General features: G+C 38.9%; 1 protein-coding gene across 2 annotated transcripts in view; it reads right to left on the bottom strand.

Moving 5' to 3' along the window:
* The window catches only part of LOC137973332 (transient receptor potential cation channel subfamily V member 2-like), a 29,693-nt gene that overhangs the window by 2,068 nt on the left and 5,949 nt on the right, over positions 1-21,676 (bottom strand). Inside the window, exons 3-14 of one of the 2 annotated variants that reach the window (XM_068820121.1) lie at positions 20,789-21,069; positions 17,237-17,345; positions 16,040-16,309; positions 15,384-15,457; positions 14,828-15,010; positions 13,943-14,116; positions 13,278-13,424; positions 12,289-12,369; positions 8,060-8,240; positions 3,710-3,770; positions 2,531-2,597; positions 1-647 (exon numbers count right to left, since the gene is read on the bottom strand). The exon at positions 1-647 is cut by the window's left edge and continues 2,068 nt beyond it. In XM_068820121.1, coding sequence (XP_068676222.1) covers positions 617-647; positions 2,531-2,597; positions 3,710-3,770; positions 8,060-8,240; positions 12,289-12,369; positions 13,278-13,424; positions 13,943-14,116; positions 14,828-15,010; positions 15,384-15,457; positions 16,040-16,309; positions 17,237-17,345; positions 20,789-21,069 — 1,659 coding nt within the window. In that variant the 3' untranslated portion in view covers positions 1-616. Of the gene's footprint in view, positions 648-2,530; positions 2,598-3,208; positions 3,663-3,709; positions 3,771-8,059; positions 8,241-12,288; positions 12,370-13,277; positions 13,425-13,942; positions 14,117-14,827; positions 15,011-15,383; positions 15,458-16,039; positions 16,310-17,236; positions 17,346-20,788; positions 21,070-21,676 lie in introns of those variants that run through there. The other variant, XM_068820122.1, reaches the window with a different exon arrangement.

Here is a 21,676-nt window from a genome sequence, read left to right as displayed (position 1 = left end):
TCAGTCTTTCTAGCAAACACAAGTTTGTACCGAACACAGCCTCTTAATTGGCCGAAGCGAAAAAAACCAAAATACTCTTTGCTTGTTCACTCAAATTTTGAATAAGCACTGTTTTTGTTATCTCTTGGGACCATTGTCCCAGAGAAACTGGAAGCAATGCTTCATCAAAATTTTGGTGGACAAACAAAGAGCATTTTGGTATTTTCCGCTTCGGCCAATAGTATGTACACCTTGAATAACTTACATAAAAATATTAAACTTTCACATTTTTATATTATCTTTTGAACGGTATACAATTGTTATATTATTTACCGGTCAGGGAAAACTCCGAAGACTGAAGTTGTTGTAAAGTTTTAAAGAAACAAAATTTAAAAATAAATACTGCAAAGCACTTGCCTGAAGACGAATTATATGGATAACACAAGTTTCTGCTTTGTTTGCTGAATATTTAAATTAACAGTTTTCCTTGAAAATACAATCTTTGCTTCAGTTTTCATTTATAGCAATGGCTTTTTGATACCAAATATTGACACACAACTGGATATGGTCCCTGTCTATCCATAGCGAAGAGTACAAGGCTGGGAATCATTCTTGTACGCTTTGTCCCGCTTTGCGACTATTTACGCACCACTTTTCTCATCAAATCCCTAAAAGTAAACGAAACAATCAAATCCCGCAGAAATCAATCAAATTTGGACAAGTCTGATTAGCTGATAATAGGGCAATCATATAGTTTATTATTTCCTCGAGGGACACAAACTATATGCCCGACAAAAGTGATGTGATTATCAATTCGTACAAAGTGTTTAACAGAGATTTAGCATGAAACTATGGTATGGAAAGTTGTTGCTACAATACGATCAGCTAAACAACAGCAAAAATTGAGGAAAAAAGAGCAAAGAAACTCATCCACAAAAATTCGCGCCAACTCTGGCATTGAAACGCTATCCTCAGGATCTCATTAGCCGAGCGCCGTTGTTTGACACCTCTGCATCCAATAGACCTTACTAACGATGACCGCCATGTTGGATTTGCTATTATCATGCAAATTAGCTACACACTTCTGAGGGGGCAAACAACACAAGTTCGAGAGGTTATAACGAACACCTTGCCCACACAGATGATTTGTTTCACGTTCATTGAATGTTTATCACCTACTAGTAAAATAGAATGATTACACAAGTTACTTCGATGTTTTTTTAGTGAAAAATGAGCATCTAACGAAGTAGGAAGTCAAAATGTCAAAGGCAATCAAAGATATCAAATTATTATAAAAGGTACTTAATTTCCAATGTTTGCCCCCTAGCATAACACATGGATAATTTGCATGACAATTTGAAAACCAACATGGCGGCTATCGTGAATAAACATGCAGCTATAACCAGGAATCGCACCGGTCTCACTTCACCTATATGAAGTAAGTTCTACACTTCCGATTTATTTCGTTGTTTAAAAGACTTTCAATGATAATTTTGGAAGAAGTAAGAGCAAGAATTCGATCATGGATCGCTTGCGTGAAGTGAAGTGAAGTGAAGTGAAGCGATTAGTCTCTCCCCTCGGGGCTTTTCAGGACTAATTTACAATGTTTTTCGGGGGACTTTAGCCAGACTGCTTATTACACAGTTTACAATTTATCTTAGGAAGTGAAAGATGCCCCCGTCCAGATAAGGTCAGACCACAACACCGGGGACTACGTCCCCTACTCTTATCGAATAGTGAGTGGGTTCTTTAACGTCCCATACTTTTTTTTTTTAATTTCCAGCAAGGGTTATGAGACGGGACCTCCGGTTTACAGTCCTTATCCGAGAAGACTTGAAAGTCTAACCATTTGCAGATGTAATTTACAAAGGCAGCACATTCTCCTCAGTTATTTTAAGACCTTGAGTGTTGGTCCGGCCGGAGTCGAACTCACGACCTCCCGCATGACAGCCCGATGCTCAACCAACTGAGCCACCGGTGCGCGTCTAAGCATTCCCAGATGACCACTAGTCTACTGAGACAAAGCGAAGCAAATAATCGCTAATTTTAAAGTATTTACATGAGATAGCGGTTACAATATATTGAAAGCTAACCAAATAAAAATGGGTGCTTAGACGTAAATATTTAGAACACCATCGTCTACAAGTGAGTGTTTAAACTTAATTTTGCGGATCAGCGCTGGTTGAAATGAGTGCTCAGACGCGAATACTATCGATGTGTATTTTACATCATGTAATTATTGTGAAATGTCCACAATCATTCTGTGCCAACATCCAATCACAGCCCAGTGCAATTCCTGTATTTAGCCGCTACTGTGAAGCCTAACAGAATCAGGGCGGCAAATGCATTTTCAGCCCGGGCATTTCCCGTTTAACCTGCAAAAAGGCGCGTTTTACAGAGGGCAATTTGTCATTTGGTCGCGCGTATTGATAATATTTATTAATATTACTATTATTATTATATGTTATTCCACTTTTTTCTGTTTCCTTGGTTTCGCTCCAACCGAGAAAATTAACTGTAATGGGAAATTGGTGAATGGTTGAAGCCTTACCTTATATGATTCAGTCTTTCCTCCATTGATTCCAGTGGGTTCCGTTCGTCATTGTATTCAAGAATCTCTACCAAACAAATCGGGAGATTGACACTTTGTTGCTCACCGAGCTTATCATCAGTGAAGCCTTTTCATGTTTAGGCTGACTCAAACCAGTTTCAACAATTTTAAGAGACTCATTGTAAAGATTGACTCTACAATGCTTTTCACGGAACGGCAACGTTGTGGCTTCTGCTTATGTATCACGTGAAATAAACATCACTTTTTGCTTAACAATATGCACCAAAAGTCCACTACTCAAGAGTAAGAATCTGGTATCATGTTTGTCCCCATTAGCGTCTGAAAAATGTCTTATTTTTATACCACGTTTTGCGGGAAAATAAACAATATTTTAGGCCAAATCTTTCGGGACTAAATTTTTTTAACTGTCAAAATTCCCAGGAGCATTTCCATTGTATCTTGTCTGCCGGAAACCTATAATTTTTTCAGAAGGACTATTTGGGAATATCTTACTCTTGGGTGATGGACTCCTGTATGCACTCATTATTGTGGCGTAATATGCCACCATTGCAAAAAAAAGTTATATTTTGTATGGAAAATACTCTTGTATCACTCAGTGATCCTCAATTTTTATTGCCGGAAAGTGATCAGCAGGCGAGGATGAAAATCTTTGCAAACAGAGCCACCTTTAATATTCCAATTGTGGAGGTATACGCTTCAGAGATTTTTAATGAAAGAGTTTCAATTCAGCTTGCTTAATACTTTCCAGCAATGAAATGGGGGTCACCGAGTTCGTTTTTGAGATAGAGTATTTGAAGACTTTTAGATGACTCACACCCATTACTATGGTAACTTATTACGTCACAATATTGAGCGCATTTTGTCAAGCATAATTGCAGGTTTATATCAGATGGAAGTAAAACATAGCAGGTTGGTGATACAGCTGTGTTTCTAGAGTCAAATCTAACAGTACAGTTCTGGAAAGTGCTAACCTGTCTGTAGCCTCCTTAAGTGGTTTTTACCTTGAAAAGAAAGACTCAACTAATCCGGTCGAGTAACTACTTTCTAAATTACCCGTCCACGGCGCTTCGCCCGCTCGCTGGTGGAGTGTTTCCAGTTCCTTCATACAAAGCTGCGAAACAACAATAATTGATTATGGTGAAAACTGAATCAACTCACCCTCGGCAAGGTTTCCTTCGCTGACCCTTTCACCCTCTAGGTAGTATCTGACACGAAGATTCTAAATTACGAAAACGAAAGCAGTGTATTTGTACTTGTGTGGGTGTTGAAGAGCTTTTGAGGAACGGTACAGTTCATTTTACTTCTGAATGTGAATAAACAACAAAATATTTGATTGCTACGTTGTTTTGGCTTGCTCTTGAATTTCAGAGTTTTTAAGTGTAAGCGACCCGGATGTTTTACGCGGAGGCCAGTGGCGAATATGTTCGCATTAATATTAATAACATTGAACATAAGTCATTTTTTAAATACTTAGGAGTTTACATAGATGAACACATAAATTGGGAACCTCAGATTCAGCATGTAAATAACAAACTAGCAAAAAATATAGGGATACTTTATAAGGTACGGAAATATGTTAACCTAAATGTCCTTAACAGTTATAAAAAAACTGCTCAAGGACATTTAGGAATCGATCCAAACTTTCCACAAAACGTTTTGTTTTTGCATTATTCAGAGAGAAATTTCTCTTTCTGGCGAAAAAAAATTTAGTTTAGCAACGCTTAGCGCAATTAATTGCCATACAAGGCCAAACTAAGGTATAAGAGCTGATAACTGAGATTGAATGAACCAATCAGAGCACGAGAAATGCCATTAATCGAGACGAAGTCGAGGTGAATATTCACCGATAATCACGGAGCCTAAGGCCTGTTTTAGTATAAATACACAGGTGATTATTTCAAAAAAGAGAAAAAAAAAACATTTCAACGCGAAAATCATCCTCAGTTTACAGTGGCAAAACGACTACTGGCAGCCATTTTGTCCGTCGAGGTGATTATCGGCTGATAATCCGAGATAGCGAGCCAATGAGAGCGCGCGATTTTGTATAATCACCTGTGTATTTATACTAATTATTGATATTCCATAAAACTGATATTGCATTGTACCACATGTATTTCATAATTGTTATTATTAAAATTATTATCACCGAACAATATAACAGCCAAAATACTTAGTGTGATACCTTCATTACTGAATAAAAAGATACTAGAAAAGGGTACAAACGATTCTCCCCAAAATATAAAACTACTTTCAGATGCCTCGTCGATGACGAAACAAGAATCGAATGCACCTCACTAATACTGCTAGTTCAATTCAAATGAAAAAGGATTCAGTTAACAAGCATTCGTTTCTTGCCATCAAATAAAAATAGGTTATTAACAGCGTATTTCCTTCTTTCGTGACAATGAGTCACATTGACCCTTGACAAAACAGAATTTAAATTTCCATAATTTTCCGACAGATTGGTGCATATTTAAGAACCCTTCTAAGAACGAATGCCATGGCAAAACCTCAGTGTGAAAAGTATTTCGATGGCAGCTGAGCTGATAAAGCCTCCTCGCTCATCCAATAAGGCGACCTCGGGACGTTTTTACGCCTCTGCGACGCCCACTGGTTAAATACTCAACGATAATGCTACTACATGTAACTAGTTTTGATACAAGCGATATGTTGCGATGTGTTACAACATGTTGGATGATGTTGGATCAAATTTGAAAACGGTCAAATTTTTCGTGCAACATTTTGGATGCTGCATTGTGTTGTACTCGTTTGGCAACGTTCACGCAACATTTGTTGCACTAGGGAATGCGCGCTAGGTCCACTTATTGCGCGCCAGAGGCCTGGGGCACAAAAACATCAACAGTTGTGTTGAAAATGTTGCGTGCGTTTGGCCAGCCCGTTCCACACATGTCGCAACATCATGCAACAATGTTGCAAGATGTTGCGTTGAAATGTTGCGACCGTTTGGCCAGGCCTTAACGTTGCACGCAGCGGATACAAATGGACGACTTTCATCAAGAAAAGCTTGTCATGAAAGTCGTCTGGCACACTTCTGGAAAAAAAATGTCATACGTTCCGATTGAACTAAACAGGTTAATGCAATGAATTCAAAGGGAGAATTCCACTTTAATTTCAACTTAAGACACAGGCATACTCGAAAAAAAGAAAGAGACATATCGCTGGTTTTTAAATAGACCAATCATTTAAAAGCTGCCGGAGAAAACTTTTAATAAGCTGAAACACAAGATCGAACAAAAGTCCATTGCCATCTTGATTTTTTCTTTTCGTTTTTACTTCCCAACGTTTTCGTACCTCTTAAGTACTGGTTTAGTTAGGAACGCGGCAAGCGTTGAGCCTTTCATTAATTTTCCGATTCCAAAGAAAAAACCTGCTAACAGTGTAAAATCTATTTACGCTTTGGAAATTAAAATAAGAGGAAGTGGACCATCTTTTTATGGAAGGGAACAGAACAATACAAAAGTCCACCACACAGCTGATGTGAACATATTCGTCTCGTCGAAAAAAAAACAATGCAACATTTGTTAGATAATTTTGCAAGGTTTTGAAGTATTTTAACAGGCGTTTTAATTATTTGAACTTAACACGGCCTGTTCTCAATTTTCGAAACGTCAAGGAACAACAGACCAATTTGTGATTAATACATGCCGCGTCGTGAAAGATTTTGAGAACTTTAAAGTGCCCCTGTGACCAAAAATCAATTCATAGTTTTCTTTGGATTTCAAAACTATGTTAACAAAACACTAAGTGACCCACGTTTTAAGCCTTGATTTCAAAAAGGCACCTCTTTATTTTAACTGGAATTTTCCTATTTAATGGTCCGCCATTACGAACAATATGTTCTTGGGAGAGCTGGATCGAGGAGAAAATGACGTCAAAGGCTCACTAGTTTAAGAATGCAATACGTGTATACGCCGCAGAATTAATATGCAGCACGGGAGTTTTATTTGGGCTTTCAGACTTTTAAACTCACGCTTTGCATATATAATAAGCTGCGTTTACACGCTGAAATTTTAAGCTAGTGAGCCTCTGACGTCACGTTTCCCTGGATCCAACCGTCGGAGGTCCAATCGGTCAGTTTTGAACGTGAGTAATGGTGGACCGTGAAATTCAAAACTTACACTCAAAGTAAACGGCCTTTGGATAAAAATCAAAGCTCAAAATTTTGCCAGTCAGGTGTTAAGCAAACACACTTTCAAAATCTGAAGGAAAAAAGGAAGTGGTTTTTTTGATCACAGGGGCACTTTAAAATGAGCCGCTATTGTTAACCAAATCAAGCATCTTGCATATTTTAGTTCGACCACATGGTTCGATGGTCTTGTGCGGATTCTAATTGCAAGGTCGCCACAAATTCTCGTCAAACTTATAACAGTACTTAGCACTAAAATTGAAGTAACGTTTTGCCTTGAAATTAAATTATGGTATCATGAGCTGGGGCAGTGCATGCAAAACAAGACTCACAAGGGTATTGACTAAACAAAATCCATGTGTACGGTGCATGTTCTTTGCTCACAGGACACAAAAGGCTAAAATTTACTACTATTGAAGTCTTGGAAATAAATAATATCTACAAGTTGAGGATAGCACTCTTTGCCCACAAACTTCAAAATGATAAAAAAGGTATTCCAGCTATTTTCTCAGATGCTCTTACACCAGCATCTGAAATCCATTGTCACAACACCAGGTATGCATCGAGTCAAAACTTCTACAGAATAAATTCAACAACTAGACATGGTCAATCAACATCTCAATTCTCAGCATAAAAAAATCTGGGAGTCATCAGTTTAGCCTGAAAAAATTACCTTATAATTCAGTACTCGGGCCCGTAAGGGGCTAGATTGCAGAATACCCGGCCCACAAAATATCTCACTTAAAAAACTGCTCCCGCAGTGCCGCGGTCGTGTTGTAATGCTGTGCCCGCAGTCCTACATCCCTGTAGTCGTCAATCGTTGAAATGATAATCAGTCGTGTTGCAATGAGTCCCGTAGTCGCCAAAATGAATAACAACTCCGTTGTCTAAAAGTCTTACTTGGTTAACTATACTTTTCATGAGATCGTGTGAAGAAGAAAAAAACGTTTACTGATTAAGCCTAAGCGCTCGTTTCAGTGATTAGGACTAAGCACTCTCGTAAAATTTTAGCTTTCATTTTGCGGTTCGGTTAACTACACTTTTCACGAGATCGTTTTGCCCTTGACTCATTCAGACTTCATTATTCTACGACTACGGCACAACGGTAGCAGTTGTTCATCTAACTCAGACTTCATTATTCATCGACCACGGTACTGCGGCACTGCGGTAGCAGTCGTTCGACTCACTCAGACTTCATGTGGCAAAGAACACAGGGAGACCCTCTTCCCAAATCCCATGGCCCTCGCCACATTACCCTCGCCGTAACAACCACGATGGGGGAATTTCAACAGACTCGTTACGATAGAATAATAAATGGCGTGGGCTATAAGAGCCCTTTGTTTTACATTTGGAAGACTTACGAGACTTGAAAATCTGCTGTACTCCACACGCGTGACAATGACAATTCTATCGATAGCAAATTGTAGCTTGGCATTATTCTTGGCTTCACTGTATGTATAGCTGAGCTGAGCGATAAGAACATTGAGAAGGATGACAATCACCATGGCCATGTAAGATAGAAGGATCAGGATCGCCAACCAACTGTTTAAGAAGGAAGAAACACGTTACGAAGAAGATAAGGAAAAAGAGTTGTCATTTACGAGAGCTGGAGCACGGAAAGAAGGCGGTGTCACGATTCTATCTACGGGTGGCTTACACTTTGTTTGAGGGGTTTTTAGAATATTTCCTTTAAATTTCACAGTGTTTAAGTGTTTTTTAAAGTTACCATATCTTGGTCAATATCCAGTTCTGTTCCCTATGTGAAGTCCAAAGTCCACATTCCGTGACCATAGGGACCATAGGGTTAAGTGCGATCTTCACATTTAAAACTATTGTTAATGGAATTGACTCCAGTCAAAAACAGTAAACAGATGCTTTACAAGTTTCTACAATGGTAGTGAAAAATATTTAATAATATTCAACATATATTTAAAGTGCCCATAACCCCAAAATATTTTTTTCGCTAAAATGAATCTTTGCACCTGTTCAAAACGCATTGCGGCCACTTTTTCCTTTTTCTAACAAATCGTGCCATTTTATAGGCTTCGAAAGTTGCAAAAAATCCAAGCATCTTTCTTTCACGACCGAGGCAGAAGAGGAGTGGGTGTACTCCTGATTTTGGGCACTTTAAAAAATAGGAAACATGTACTCTGTGTTTCTATTGAGTTATTGAAACACGAGTAAAAGTTTGGGAGAACGAGAAATGCTGTGGGAACACGAGCCGCAGGCGAGTGTTTCCACAGCTTTTTTGAGTTCTCTCAAACTTTTCACAGTCGAGTTATAGAAGCACGATTTTTAACTAATCAGCTCGCGTATTTTCTTAGGACTGTTTTCGAATTAGTAATATTTAACAATACCGGGAAAATCATAAACAAGAGGCTACGCGTAGCCTACTCTCTGTTCAAAGGCTATTTAGCCGATTTCCTTCTAAGTTCACAAAAAATTTCGGTATTTTTCTGTTACAATATCTTGCTAAATACCAGTTCAATTCCGAAGTCCGAAGTCCACATTCCGTCACCCAATTGATGGGTTAAGTAAATGTTTACATTTAACATTGTTGTTAACGCCTTTGATTCTAATCAAGACTAGTAAATGGATGCTTTACATGTTTACACGATGGTAATTAAAAATATTCAATACTTTTCTTAACAATACTGGGAGAATCTTAGCCCGGTGAGAGGTGTTTCCGAGTCATACGATAACCGGATATTGCGCGCAACGAAAACACAAAAACTCGTTTCCGGTCAAGCACAAAATTCTTCAATAAATATTCCCCCTCGCTTATCACGTAGCCTTTCGTGGTCTGGTGGCCATTGCAAACGCCTCTGAATAAGGAGATACCGAATTCGAATCCTACTTGGGTTAAGCACTCTGAAAAATCTACCATGAGCAGTCCCATGAGCAAAGAAATCTTACGCATGCGCAGAAAAATCGCAACCCGAAAAGAGAGCCAGTACCGAATCCTATACTTTGTCCCTTCAAACAAAGTAACGAGAAGGGAGAAGTTTTCGTTCATCCATTTTCACAATCATTTGCTATGTAGTAAGTTGTATTATTGCACGTCCGTCTGGTCGAATACTTCTGCTAGCAATAAACGCAAACTACAAGGAGTACAGAAATTCGCTGCTCGCATAGTTTCCAGGACAAGGAAGTTTGATCAAGTAACGCCAGTTAAGTCCTACCTGTATCTAAGAGACGCCATCTTGGCCTTTTAAATCTATGTCAGGTCAAGTACCAAACTACCTCAGTTCAAATTTTATTTCCAGAGGGAACATTAGCGATCGGACGACCAGATCATCTACCCAGCTTAATATGCCGCTTTTTAAAACCAAGTCGGGACAGAGATCTTTTTATTACAGAACTGTAACTTTCGTATTAAAAGAGATTTCTTAAAACATAAAACTATAAAAGTTAGAGATAACAAGTTAAACCGACGTTTCGGAGTAGACATCACTCCATTATCAAGGTAAAAATGTTCTATGATGCTAAAATTACAGTATTAAAAACGATTGACGCTAAGAATTAACATAATAAGCACGTGCGAAATTGGCTATAAGAATACTTTAGCACGAATGGAATCCGATTGCACATTGAGGCTAGGCTTAAGTGTTCTTATAAATAACATTTCAAACACTAAGCAATCAAATTTGTTTTTACATTTTTTGAGCACCTCAAAGCGTTTAAGCAGGTCCCGAGGGATCGACCCGTGTGCGTTCTTATAGTGTCTGGCAATAGCCGAGGACTGTTGCTTATGTCCCTTTACACGATTGTGTAAATGTCCGCGTGTGTAGCCTACATAACCTTCATCACAAAGGTCACATTGAATGGACCTTGTTGACCTTCTCAGAGTAGCTACAAAAGAACAACTTTTCCAATTCAATGGAGCCTTGTAAGAAACAGACTGATGGTGTGGCCATGGGTTCTCCCCTTGGCCCCTTCCTCGCTAATGTTTTCATGACCTCAATCGAAGAAAACCTCGAACGACAAGGAAAACTCCCTTCGTTCTATCGAAGATATGTAGACGACACCCTGACCATCATGCCGAATATGGCGGCAGCATCTAGTTTTCTAGACACATTAAACCTTGCACATTCATCCGTAAAATTCACCATGGAAACTGAAAGCAATGGTATGTTGCCATTTCTGGGAACTCAGTTACTGAATCGATCTCCCCGGATAGAGACAAAGGTCTACGTAAAACCCACGAATTCAGGTCTCCTTCTGCATTTTCAGAGCAATGTTGACAATCGGTACAAGAATGGCTTGCTGAGAACTATGCTCGATCGAGCACACCGTTTATCTTCTTCTTGGTCACACTTCTCAGACGAATGTGACCGTTTGAAGTCAGTTTTCTCACGCCTAAAGTACCCGAAACAACTCGTAAATTCCACTATCAAACGCTTTGTTGACTCAAAGGTCTGCGACCAACCGCGACCTTTATCAACAGCCCAAGAGACGGATAACATGGTTCGAGTAGTCTTGCCATTTAAAGACCAAAACTCAGCAGAATTTGTAAAAAAACAACTTAAGGATTTGAGCCTGAAAGTAAACAAAACCATCCAGCCTGTATTTACCAGCAGAAAAATTCAACAGGAACTGAAAGTGAAAGAGGCAAAGCCGCCGATCATAAATCAGCAGTGTGTTGTATATAAATTTCATTGTGACCTTTGTGATGAAGGTTATGTAGGCTACACACGCGGACATTTACACAATCGTGTAAAGGGACATAAGCAACAGTCCTCGGCTATTGCCAGACACTATAAGAACGCACACGGGTCGATCCCTTGGGACCTGCTTAAACGCTTTGAGGTGCTCAAAAAATGTAAAAACAAATTTGATTGCTTAGTGTTTGAAATGTTATTTATAAGAACACTTAAGCCTAGCCTCAATGTGCAATCGGATTCCATTCGTGCTAAAGTATTCTTATAGCCAATTTCGCACGTGCTTATTATGTTAATTCTTAGCGTCAATCGTTTTTAATACTGTAATTTTAGCATCATAGAACATTTTTACCTTGATAATGGAGTGATGTCTACTCCGAAACGTCGGTTTAACTTGTTATCTCTAACTTTTATAGTTTTAATTGTAACTTTGTGGAAAGTTTTAAAACCCCCTTTTTAAATTAAGTGAATCTCTTATCATTTTTAAACGTAAAATGAAAGCCTTCCTTTTAAATCAATTTTTAATGTCATAAATTTTATATGTAAATAGTTTCTTAGTAATTGTTTATCGATAATTTTTGAGTATTTTTTAATTATCTTTAACTTGACTTGAAAACATACCGCGGGCTTCTTGGGTTCGAATAGTTATCGCGACTTTCGACAAACGGGCCCCTGATCCGCAAAAGTCAGGTTTTAATTTCGCCCAAAATTGCCTACTCACGTCAATTTACACTTCCCGACTGAACAAGCAAAGTTAAGTTAAATTAAGTTCCACCCGTAACTGGAAAATCTTCGAAAATGTACTTAGGCTTAACTTTAATCGTGTCGAAAAGTGCTTAACCCTACAAGCGCTATACTTGCATTCATTGAAACTTTGGCGTCACTTAAATGAGGGCGATAGAAGTTTTACAAGGGTTAGCCATACATACTTGAACTTAGAATAATCTTCCTCAACGGGTTGTTGCTCAACAAAAGCTCGAACAACAGCCAACATCAACCAGGCGTAATTCCTTTAAATATAACAAAGAAGGTAATAATTTAACAAAAATTAACGAAAAACAGAAAGAACATGGTATTATGTATCTGAATTTATGTTTGCAGAAAACACACGAAAGGGTTATATAATATGATACAAAAATGTCGTTTGTGTCACCTAACGATATTAGGGCCGTTTATACGAGAGAAAATAAGCCGCGGCTTACTCTGGCCGCGGCGTACATAATACGCGAAAGGAACTATTTATACGAGTATAAACTCCAAGGCCAGGTTAAGCCGCGGCTTGAGAAGGCCGTGAACGTAGATTTTGTACCATTTATTTATACGGGGTGTTTGTGTCTTATGAAAGCCGCGCGGCCAGAGTAAGCCGCGGCTTATTTTCTCTCGTATAAACGGCCCCATTGTGATTTCAACCAAAGCCTTACTGGCTGCCAAAACAAATAGTTCCTGTGGTAGCTGGCAACCATGTCTGCTTATACTGCAGCTTTCACAGAAAGGTGGGACGTGAGAACTCAAAATGCAGTTCATACGGGCATTATCTCGTTTTTCACTTCATCCAATGTTCATTTGCCGGAAGGTCGACAAGAAAATATAGCCTGGGACAAATGTCTCAACAAGGCCTGCAGTTTATTCGTTCTTATCCTGGAATGCCATAACTCCAACCAATTGCAGTTGCCCTTTTTCTGCAGCGATGATTTGTTATTTGTTGGTGTGGCTGCGGCTGGAACCTGAGACATGGAAACCTGTCTAATGTCTAATAAGCAAGGATAGCCTCGTTTTACGCTTACGGAAATGTCGTTTACCATTAAATGTTTTCGTTAAACATTTACTCTTAGACCCCTGACAAACAAAAGGTTATGAAGAGCTCGTATCAGTTATGCCTCAATGAGGTATAAATAAATCTAAACAAAAGGAGGCTTACAAGAACATATCTTGTTTGTCCGTTGACTTGAGAGCCATGAATATGGCGCCACAGAATCCAAGAAAAACGACAACAAATATCACGCTGAATCGACTCATGTCCCGGTAAATAACCTTGGCTAACGTCTTCGTGTATAAGCCAGTGGTCCTGAAAGGCAAAAAGTCTTTCGATGGTTTTGGTACCCTATGATATAAAAGATTCTGAGCAGTACTTTCTCGCTTTCATGAACTGTAAACGTAGAGGGGGTATCCCAAACTCACAACCGTAACGTGGCTATCTCTGGACATTAAGAGAAAATTTAAAACGTAGATACTATCCACAAGGATTGAATCTGGAAATCAGGTTTTGTCCTAATAACACGTGACACTAAAACGCATCACAAAAAATTCTCACTCAGCTCACTGCCATATTTAATCGCTACTCCCAATAAACAAATGGTGTTAGTGTCAAATCAGTTCTTATCTACATTGATACGTGCATGCGTTACGGCAAAAGAGCGTTTGCAGGGGTCTTTAAACGCAAACGGCATCTTAAGGGGTTACAGCACACCGTTCGTTGCATAAACCAGGAGTCGAGGGGTCTGCATTTTAGGTGTAGAAGATTTCTATACGCTTATCAAAAGTTTGATACATTCAATTAAGATGCATCATGCTTGCACACCATACCTAAAGAGACAGGAGAACTTGAAGAGTCTAAGGAAATTGAACAGATATCCGAGTCCAGCCACACTCCACTGAGAACGGACTTGAGCAAACCGAAGAGGAATCACAAGGAAGGTCAAGATCAGACCAAGCCAGTCGAAATAGTTATATGGATCCTTGAAATACGTTCTCCATTCCCTAGAATGAAATTAGGGTCTTTATTCCCTAGAATAACCAACCAATTTCTCAAACATTCAGATTCATATGACATATTGGAAAATGAGAACACGTGAGCAATACGAGTTTTATGGGAGTATTTACCGCCATACATACTCCACATTAGTTGATATCGGTATTATGATATATAGTAACGTAATAAACGCTCTACGTGTTGAAAGGAGTCAGTTACAAAGTCACACTGATTACACCCTGCGAGCAGAGCCTCTCTAAAACTCACCAGAGAGTGAGTATACTCAATATTGACTCGACACAATTTCTGCAGAGTCCTTTAGGCTGTGCTGGTAGGGTGCACTGATTAACGCTCGCGATCAGATTGCACAACAATGCTGCGGTCCTATCCATTCCATTAATTCTTTAGCATAATTATTTTCTTCATGTAACATATTTTAACAGTTCAAAAACGGGAACCCTTTCGGCCCTTTCAAATCTACTTGTAATGGTTAGACACTCTGACGCCCTCAGAGGCCGTTCTGGAATGCTACAAATTTGTAGTATTCATGATGACTGATGTTCAAACTAGTTAAATTAGACGAATCACCGGCGTTAACAATAAATCTATAGTGAAAAAATCGGCTAAAACGCAAAATTGTAGCAGTGACCGTTTTGCTTTAAATCCCCTTATTGGTACGGTACAGTGTGCTATACATCAATGCAATCCTTACAACCTACCTTTCTGCTTGATCGAACTCCTTAAAAAGATAGAACATAAGAAACATGACGGTCAGAATTTCACAAAACAAGCGAAGACCATTGGCTTTGCCACTGTACTGTGTTGGATCGTCTTGAGTTGTTCCATGAACAAGCGCAAAGGACAACACAGTCAGGAAAAACAAGTACAACGATGCTTGAAAACTAAAAAAGCAATGGAAAAGGAATAAAGCAATGCAAACCGTAAAAACAATGATCACCGAACGTGTGTGTAATGTTATTAGTGATTTTCTTAACAGCTCACGCCCCTGCGTCACGGAAATGGTCAGGATCAATGCCCTCTATTCCAGAAAAGGTAACACCAGGAGAGAACAAAAATCTGAATAACAAAGCATTTTGACAAAGCAATCTAGTCTTCGTAGTAAAATGACACCATAACACAAATCGCCTATTTATTACCTTCTTTATATATATTTTTTTAATTGAGCAAGTAGAGCGAGCATTTGCAGAAATCAGTTATGTGGTATTAATGCAACACTCACCTCAGAAAACCGCTTTATCTAAGCATGACACTCACCAAAACCACCAATAGCCAAACTTGTTCCACTTCCTCATGACTAACATTCGCACCACCGGATGTAGGATTGCCTCCTAACCCGAAAAGTCAAAGAGCAAAGTACATGTAAGGGGTAAAAGTCCAAGGCCGATTATCTGAAGACATCGAGGTCTATAGCAAAGGAACAGACATGTTTCCTTGCTGGCAGAGAGAAATTACAACCGGAAATATGTCTGCGTTCGGAGGATAAGCAAGCTATTGTCTGTGAATAAAGTGCCGAAGTTAAGACCCTACGTACTGATAACCCGATTAATTGGTTGTACAAAGTACAAATTGTCTTTAACGTAATGTTTCTTCTTTCACAACAGATTTCTCTTCAGAGAGAATAGAGTACGAGTCATCCTGTAGGATTCAGCTCCCTACATAGTCGTCTTAAAATTAAAATTTGAATTGTTTCTGGGATTTTCCGAGGTTAAAATGTCTTTTACAACTGACGTTTTGACCAAGTTTCTGGAATACGAATAGTCGTCTAAGTAAATTTTTTTTATTCAGACCCCTTGACTGTTCTCTGGGAAATAGTTTCAGTAACAAATTACCAAAAGGACCCTGGCGGCAAAAAAGGAAAACAGTTTGCGAGACAATCTGACATAGAGTACACTGGAAATACTATGCTCTACCTTGTCTTCACTCTCAGCAATATGCCGCAGGCAAGACACAGACTTTGAGTTGAACATTTTATTCAGAGTTTTCGCATGAACCTTTGGTTGCCTTCCTTGCTCATCGGCCTCCAACACATGATAAAAAAAGTCGTAGTTTAATGGATCATCTGGGACGCTGTTCCATGTCCGTTCCATGCGATTGCTAGTCTGTCCAAGCTCTCTACTCTCCTTTGGTAGGTACGGCCAATGAGGATTTACCAGGCGATCAAGCACAGCAAGAACTGTTTTCTTGATATAACAAAACAATGGCTAGCTCACTAAAATCATTTTAAATAAATGCGAGGGTGGATGCGCGAAAAAACAATTGTTAATCAACAAGTGAACTATGTACTGTTTAAATATGGAGCAGCAGTGCTTTGTTGGGTTTAAAAGCAAGAGGCGTAGCCGAGTGTTTTAGACCCGATAAAACAAGTGCTGCGAGTTTTTTGAACGGCTTCAAAAACATTCCACAAATAGCGTGTTCCTCGAGAGTCAGAACAAAGGTTCAAAATGTGAGGGGAAGATATTAGCAAAACAAGCTAGACCTCATTACTGTTCTTCATAAAGAATTGTAATGAGAAGTGTTTTATCGGGTTTAAAGCTCATGCACGCGACGTTTTATCGGTGTCTTGACAGGCTGTTAGGTTCATGAATCAATAAAGGCGTTTTTAAGAAATGCTTAACAGTGTTTTCAATTTGGTTCTTTACTTCGATGGGCAGCGTTTTCTGTAGCAATGACAGTTAAAAGCTAAGCAATTGTGATCTGCTCACACGGATTTCCTGCACATCAACTAAGTGTAGTGACCTTGAGTCCTGGATTGTCCGTTGTGATGAATATTCCTTGTTATATAATAACCAAATCAATGCGCACGCCCTGATTAGTCAATCAGCTCTGGTTTATTGTGCCAGTAAACTCATGGAAATTTCGTGCGTCTTCTGAATTATCATATAGACCACAAGTTTCTATGGTTTAAAGGCACGACAAACCACTTAGGTTGTTGGAAGGACACCGTGAAGAATTCGTAAATGACTCGCCTGCGGCTCGTGATTTACGATTCTTCTCGTGTTCTTCCAACATCCCGCGTGGTTTATCAGCCTATAAACCATAGACACTTATGGGGTCTGTTGCTTAAATATTAGCACAAAGAACATGTCAGCATATTATCATTATCTCACCTTCATGTCATATTTGCAAGTTTTTGGATTTTTATGACCGACAAGTTGAACAAAACTAAACTTTGCTGCTTTCCTTAGGTCATCATCATACAAGAAAAGTTTGCGAACCCTGTTAAGACAAAAATTACATTAACAATTAATTCAAAAAGAAAATACTAGTTGCTGATGTAGATCAAGAACGAACTTCTCTTTCCATGATTCACTTTCCAAATTGCCAACAAATTTTGAAATGAAAAGAATTGTTTATCATAATCCAAAAGATCTTAAGACTTTGAATATTTGCTAGTTTTAAGTGAGTCCCATTGGACAGTGCTAGAAGTTCCATTTTTGGGCAAGACCTTTAGGCAATGGTTGTGAGAAGTTAACAGTCTCGGTGTTTGGTGTTTTGCAATAATCCTTTCCACCATTAATGAATGAGGTGCCAAAAGAATATAGCATCATGGGTTTGTAACAATTAAGATTGAGTGCATGTACCAGATCTGAACAATGAAATGAGCATTGCTACATGAACCCTACATTAATACCTTGTCCAGGTTAAAAGGCTTAATTCCTTTTTTTAAAAACAGGTCAACAAGTATTTACACCAAGAGCAAAAATATTTCCAAACTTGACAAAACCACAAAATCCATCACCTTCTGCTTTAAAGGTAACCGACTCATTGTGTTTCCGCTGGATCACTTGCAGTTTTAACTAAAAAATTCAAAGTGCTTTTCTGTCTAAAATAATCTGACGGTCTTCAAGACTTCAGCTAAACCGAAAATTAGCATCAAGCATTTTGGTTTTTAAAATCAAAATGAAATCGTGTATGGTCGTCCAAATGTTTCAATATTCGCTAAATTCTATTCGCTGTCGCTAAACCGCATTCGCTGTCGCAAAAACTCATTTGCTGTCGCTAAAACTCAATAGCTATGGCTAAAACTTATTCGCTGTTGCAAATGTTCCTTCGTTAGCACTGAATTAACTTAATTTGCATTTGCTAAAATGAAAACATAATATTTGCTGACATTTAACAGTATTCTTCACTGCTACATCAACTTCGCTGTTGTAAAATATTGTTAGAAACCTCCAAGGCCGACCCTCACGCAATTCGTTTCCAGGCCGTCCGGGTATTACGGCCTGTTCAAAGATGGCTACCCGAAGGTTCTTAACTTCTGCCTTGCTGTTCGTACGTGTTTTGTCATTGTCTGCACGCAGTGAAGCGGTTAATTTTTAGCGACAGCAAATGAAATTTAGCGATAGCGAATGCAAATTTAGCGATAGCGAATGAAATTTAGCGACAGCGAATGAGTCTTAGCGACAGCGAATGAGTTTTAGCGACAGCGAATGGAATTTAGCGACAGCGAATAGAATTTAACGAATATTGAAACATTTGGACGACGATAATCGTGTACTTCACACTCTGAAACATGACAATTAAAGCAATGAAGTCCTTTTTCAGTTGTATTTCTGATAAAATGCTCATGCTCTCCTCTTGATCCTTTTAAATGCCCTTCTGATATAAATGCTTTTTTAATGAGTTTCAGCATAGATCAATGGCCTTCAAACTTGTGAAAAAGTACACATAAATTATTGCTTATCTATTCCTGGCGGAGATGAAGACTTGGCTGATTTCCAATTTGTTTCTCACAAGGTTGCATGACAGTAATATTAAAACCACAAAGTACTTATTACTGCTAACAAAATTATTTCCTTGAGTTTTAACGAAAAAAACAGGAAAGATATGCATAATGATTGAATTCAATACACTAAGTGTGGACACCATGTTCACCACCATTGTGGTACACACTTTTTCAGTAAAATGACCAAGTGCTTCAACCATATCCTTATACATTTTGTTCTGATCCATGGGGCCTTGTTTGGTTAGTTTGACCCAAAGACGTCTTACATCAGCAGTGCAACCAATTATTAAAAATAACGCAGTGAAACACTTAGAAAGCTAGCCTTCCACCAAACAGTCAAGCTACCAAAATTGCAAGAAATTTGACATCCATTTTTTTTATCCATTTGATGAAGATGCATCATCTTTCTTATTTGAAAAATATCGTAAATATCAGGAAACTTCAATATTTATATACAAATCTTAAAATTGTATGCATGACTTACCCCGCGGTCACATTCACGCTAAAGACTACACTCAAGCATGCTTGCTTGTGACGTCAGTCAAGTAATCAGTAGCAGGGGCTAGAGTTTTAAGCAAGCAAGACGGGGTCACATTGCGCTTTGGTTTGAGTCGCGCGTTCGTTGAAAATGGATGAACTGTTTCCAAACTAGTTTCAATCGTTTCTGCTGATAAGGAAGGCGAACCTCTTTCGTCTAACCGTCAAACTGTTCCTGGAACAGACTTAACTGATTAGAGTGTAATGTGAAGTGCTAAGTTTCTACCCATATGAACCATGTGAGCGTTAGCCCTACTGATGGAAATGGGCCCACACAATGACAAAGAAAAACTCTGACCAGGGTGGGAATTGAACCCACGACCTTCGGGTTAGATCACCGCTGCTCTACCGACTGAGCTACAAGGTCAGAAGGGAGCAGGCCACGAGCAGGATTACAAGAAATGTTTTGAGCAAAGCCTTCGATGAATTGCCGTGGAGACGTAGAAGGTGGCTCGATTAATTGGCGGTGGATAAGTTAAGAATTGGTAGCTTGCTTTGCCTGTACGGAATGGGCGATGACCCTGGAAGCGTCATAAGGCGAAGTCATCCTGAATATATTCGAGTAAAAATGATTCACAGGTCCGTAAGTCAACAGCGGGATGAAGTAACACTACACCTTTAATCAAAGCTTCATTATGAAAGATCAAGCTGTCAAATCACGACCCTCTTCCTTATTGGTCAGCTTTCGTAAATTGTTTCCCTTGTACAGTTCAAGAGCACTGCAGAGCACTCTTGAGCTAAGCTGCGGATCCTGTGAAGTTTTTAGTAACCCCGCCTCTTTTTTAAGCAAGCAAACAAAGCCATGCTTGGTCGGTCACACCTGTGAGGAGCTAGGAATGTGCTAGCCAAGGTAACCAAATATTGGCCAAGCAAGCAAGGTTATAGTGCGAATGTGACCGCAGGGTTATACTGACCTCACTTGCTCAGGAATATTGGAGCTCGTTCCGCATGGCCACAACCTCTGGCCATTATTCCCCAGTACGGCCCTGATCGTGCTCTGTTAGTAATAAGGGGTCTAATAAACTTTTCTGGTGTATATCCAAATGAATAAAATAATACAATTTTAGTTTGTGTGATAAGTTGCTTCTCAAGCTGATCAAACGCCATGATAGTTGTAATTTACAAGGTACAAGGGAAAACTAAACTGAAATAGAGTTTGTAATATTCAAACAACTCTATTAGGAAGAATGTGAATTAATTTTCACAGTAACCTTGGACTTGGAATGCAATTCCTAGGAATTCTAAGCTCTATACCAATTGACCTTATTAAAATTACAGTAAATATGGAACAGAAGCATGATGTGAGGAAATACCTTTTGTAATAAAAAATACCCTGAGAAAGCCTAATTCAATGCCATGGATCAAAAGTAAATGATAAATAATCTTTAAAACTAACCTGTTGGGTTCCATTTGTGATATAAGATAAGCAGATGTTTCATCCTGGTAAGTCATTAATGCTTTTTCAACAGGTAAATACTCCCTTTCATTTCCAACCTTCTCAGTTTCCATATATAGAAGCGAAGGATACCTCTCAACAAGCAATTTTGAAATTTGAACAAAATTTCTTTCAGCAGCAAGATGAAGAAGGGTTGGGCCAGCAGGGTCTTCATCAACACTGTAAAACTTGTATTCTTCATCGTTATCTCTTTCCAAAATGATTTCTGCAAAGCGGCTTATCTAAAGAGGGCAAATAAAAATTTTCATGAACAAGTTCACAGTATACCAAATGGACCATTTGCAGAATGGTGTATTTTAGAATCGATTTTTTCACTTGTTCACTCCTGGGAGTGAGACTTAACAGATTATACTCCAATGCCAAATAATTTCACTCATCAACTGGGGGTGTCCTAGCTAGAGCACCAGAGGGGTCAATGGGTTAATTAAAGTAGATATCTTTAACTAACAAACTCTTTGGTGTGGTTTTTGTTTCTTTAAACAAAGAAGGATGGCTGCACAGCGGGTCTAAAATACAGGCCACATTCCACAGGTCACTCGTTGCAGGTCATTGTTTTAGCTTTTTGAAAGTAACCCAAAACCCTCACTAGTTTGGCAAACCCTAGGCCTAAAAACCAACCTTAGGCCTAGGGTTAACCAAATTGAGGGGTTTGGTTACTTTCCAAAAGGTAAAACAATGACCTGCAACGAGTAACTTGTGGAATGTGACCTGTATTTTAGATTCACCGATGACTGCACCATATGAAATTAAAGCCAATAAATGCAATTTAACCAATATTCCCCACCGCAAAGTGAGACTTCATTGATTTCACTCTGATGCCAGATGATT

The sequence above is a fragment of the Montipora foliosa genome, chromosome 10 (assembly GCF_036669935.1).
Source record: "Montipora foliosa isolate CH-2021 chromosome 10, ASM3666993v2, whole genome shotgun sequence".
NCBI lineage: Eukaryota > Metazoa > Cnidaria > Anthozoa > Scleractinia > Acroporidae > Montipora > Montipora foliosa.
Note: the sequence above shows the minus strand (reverse complement) of the source record. Positions and strands in the feature narration are given on the sequence as shown.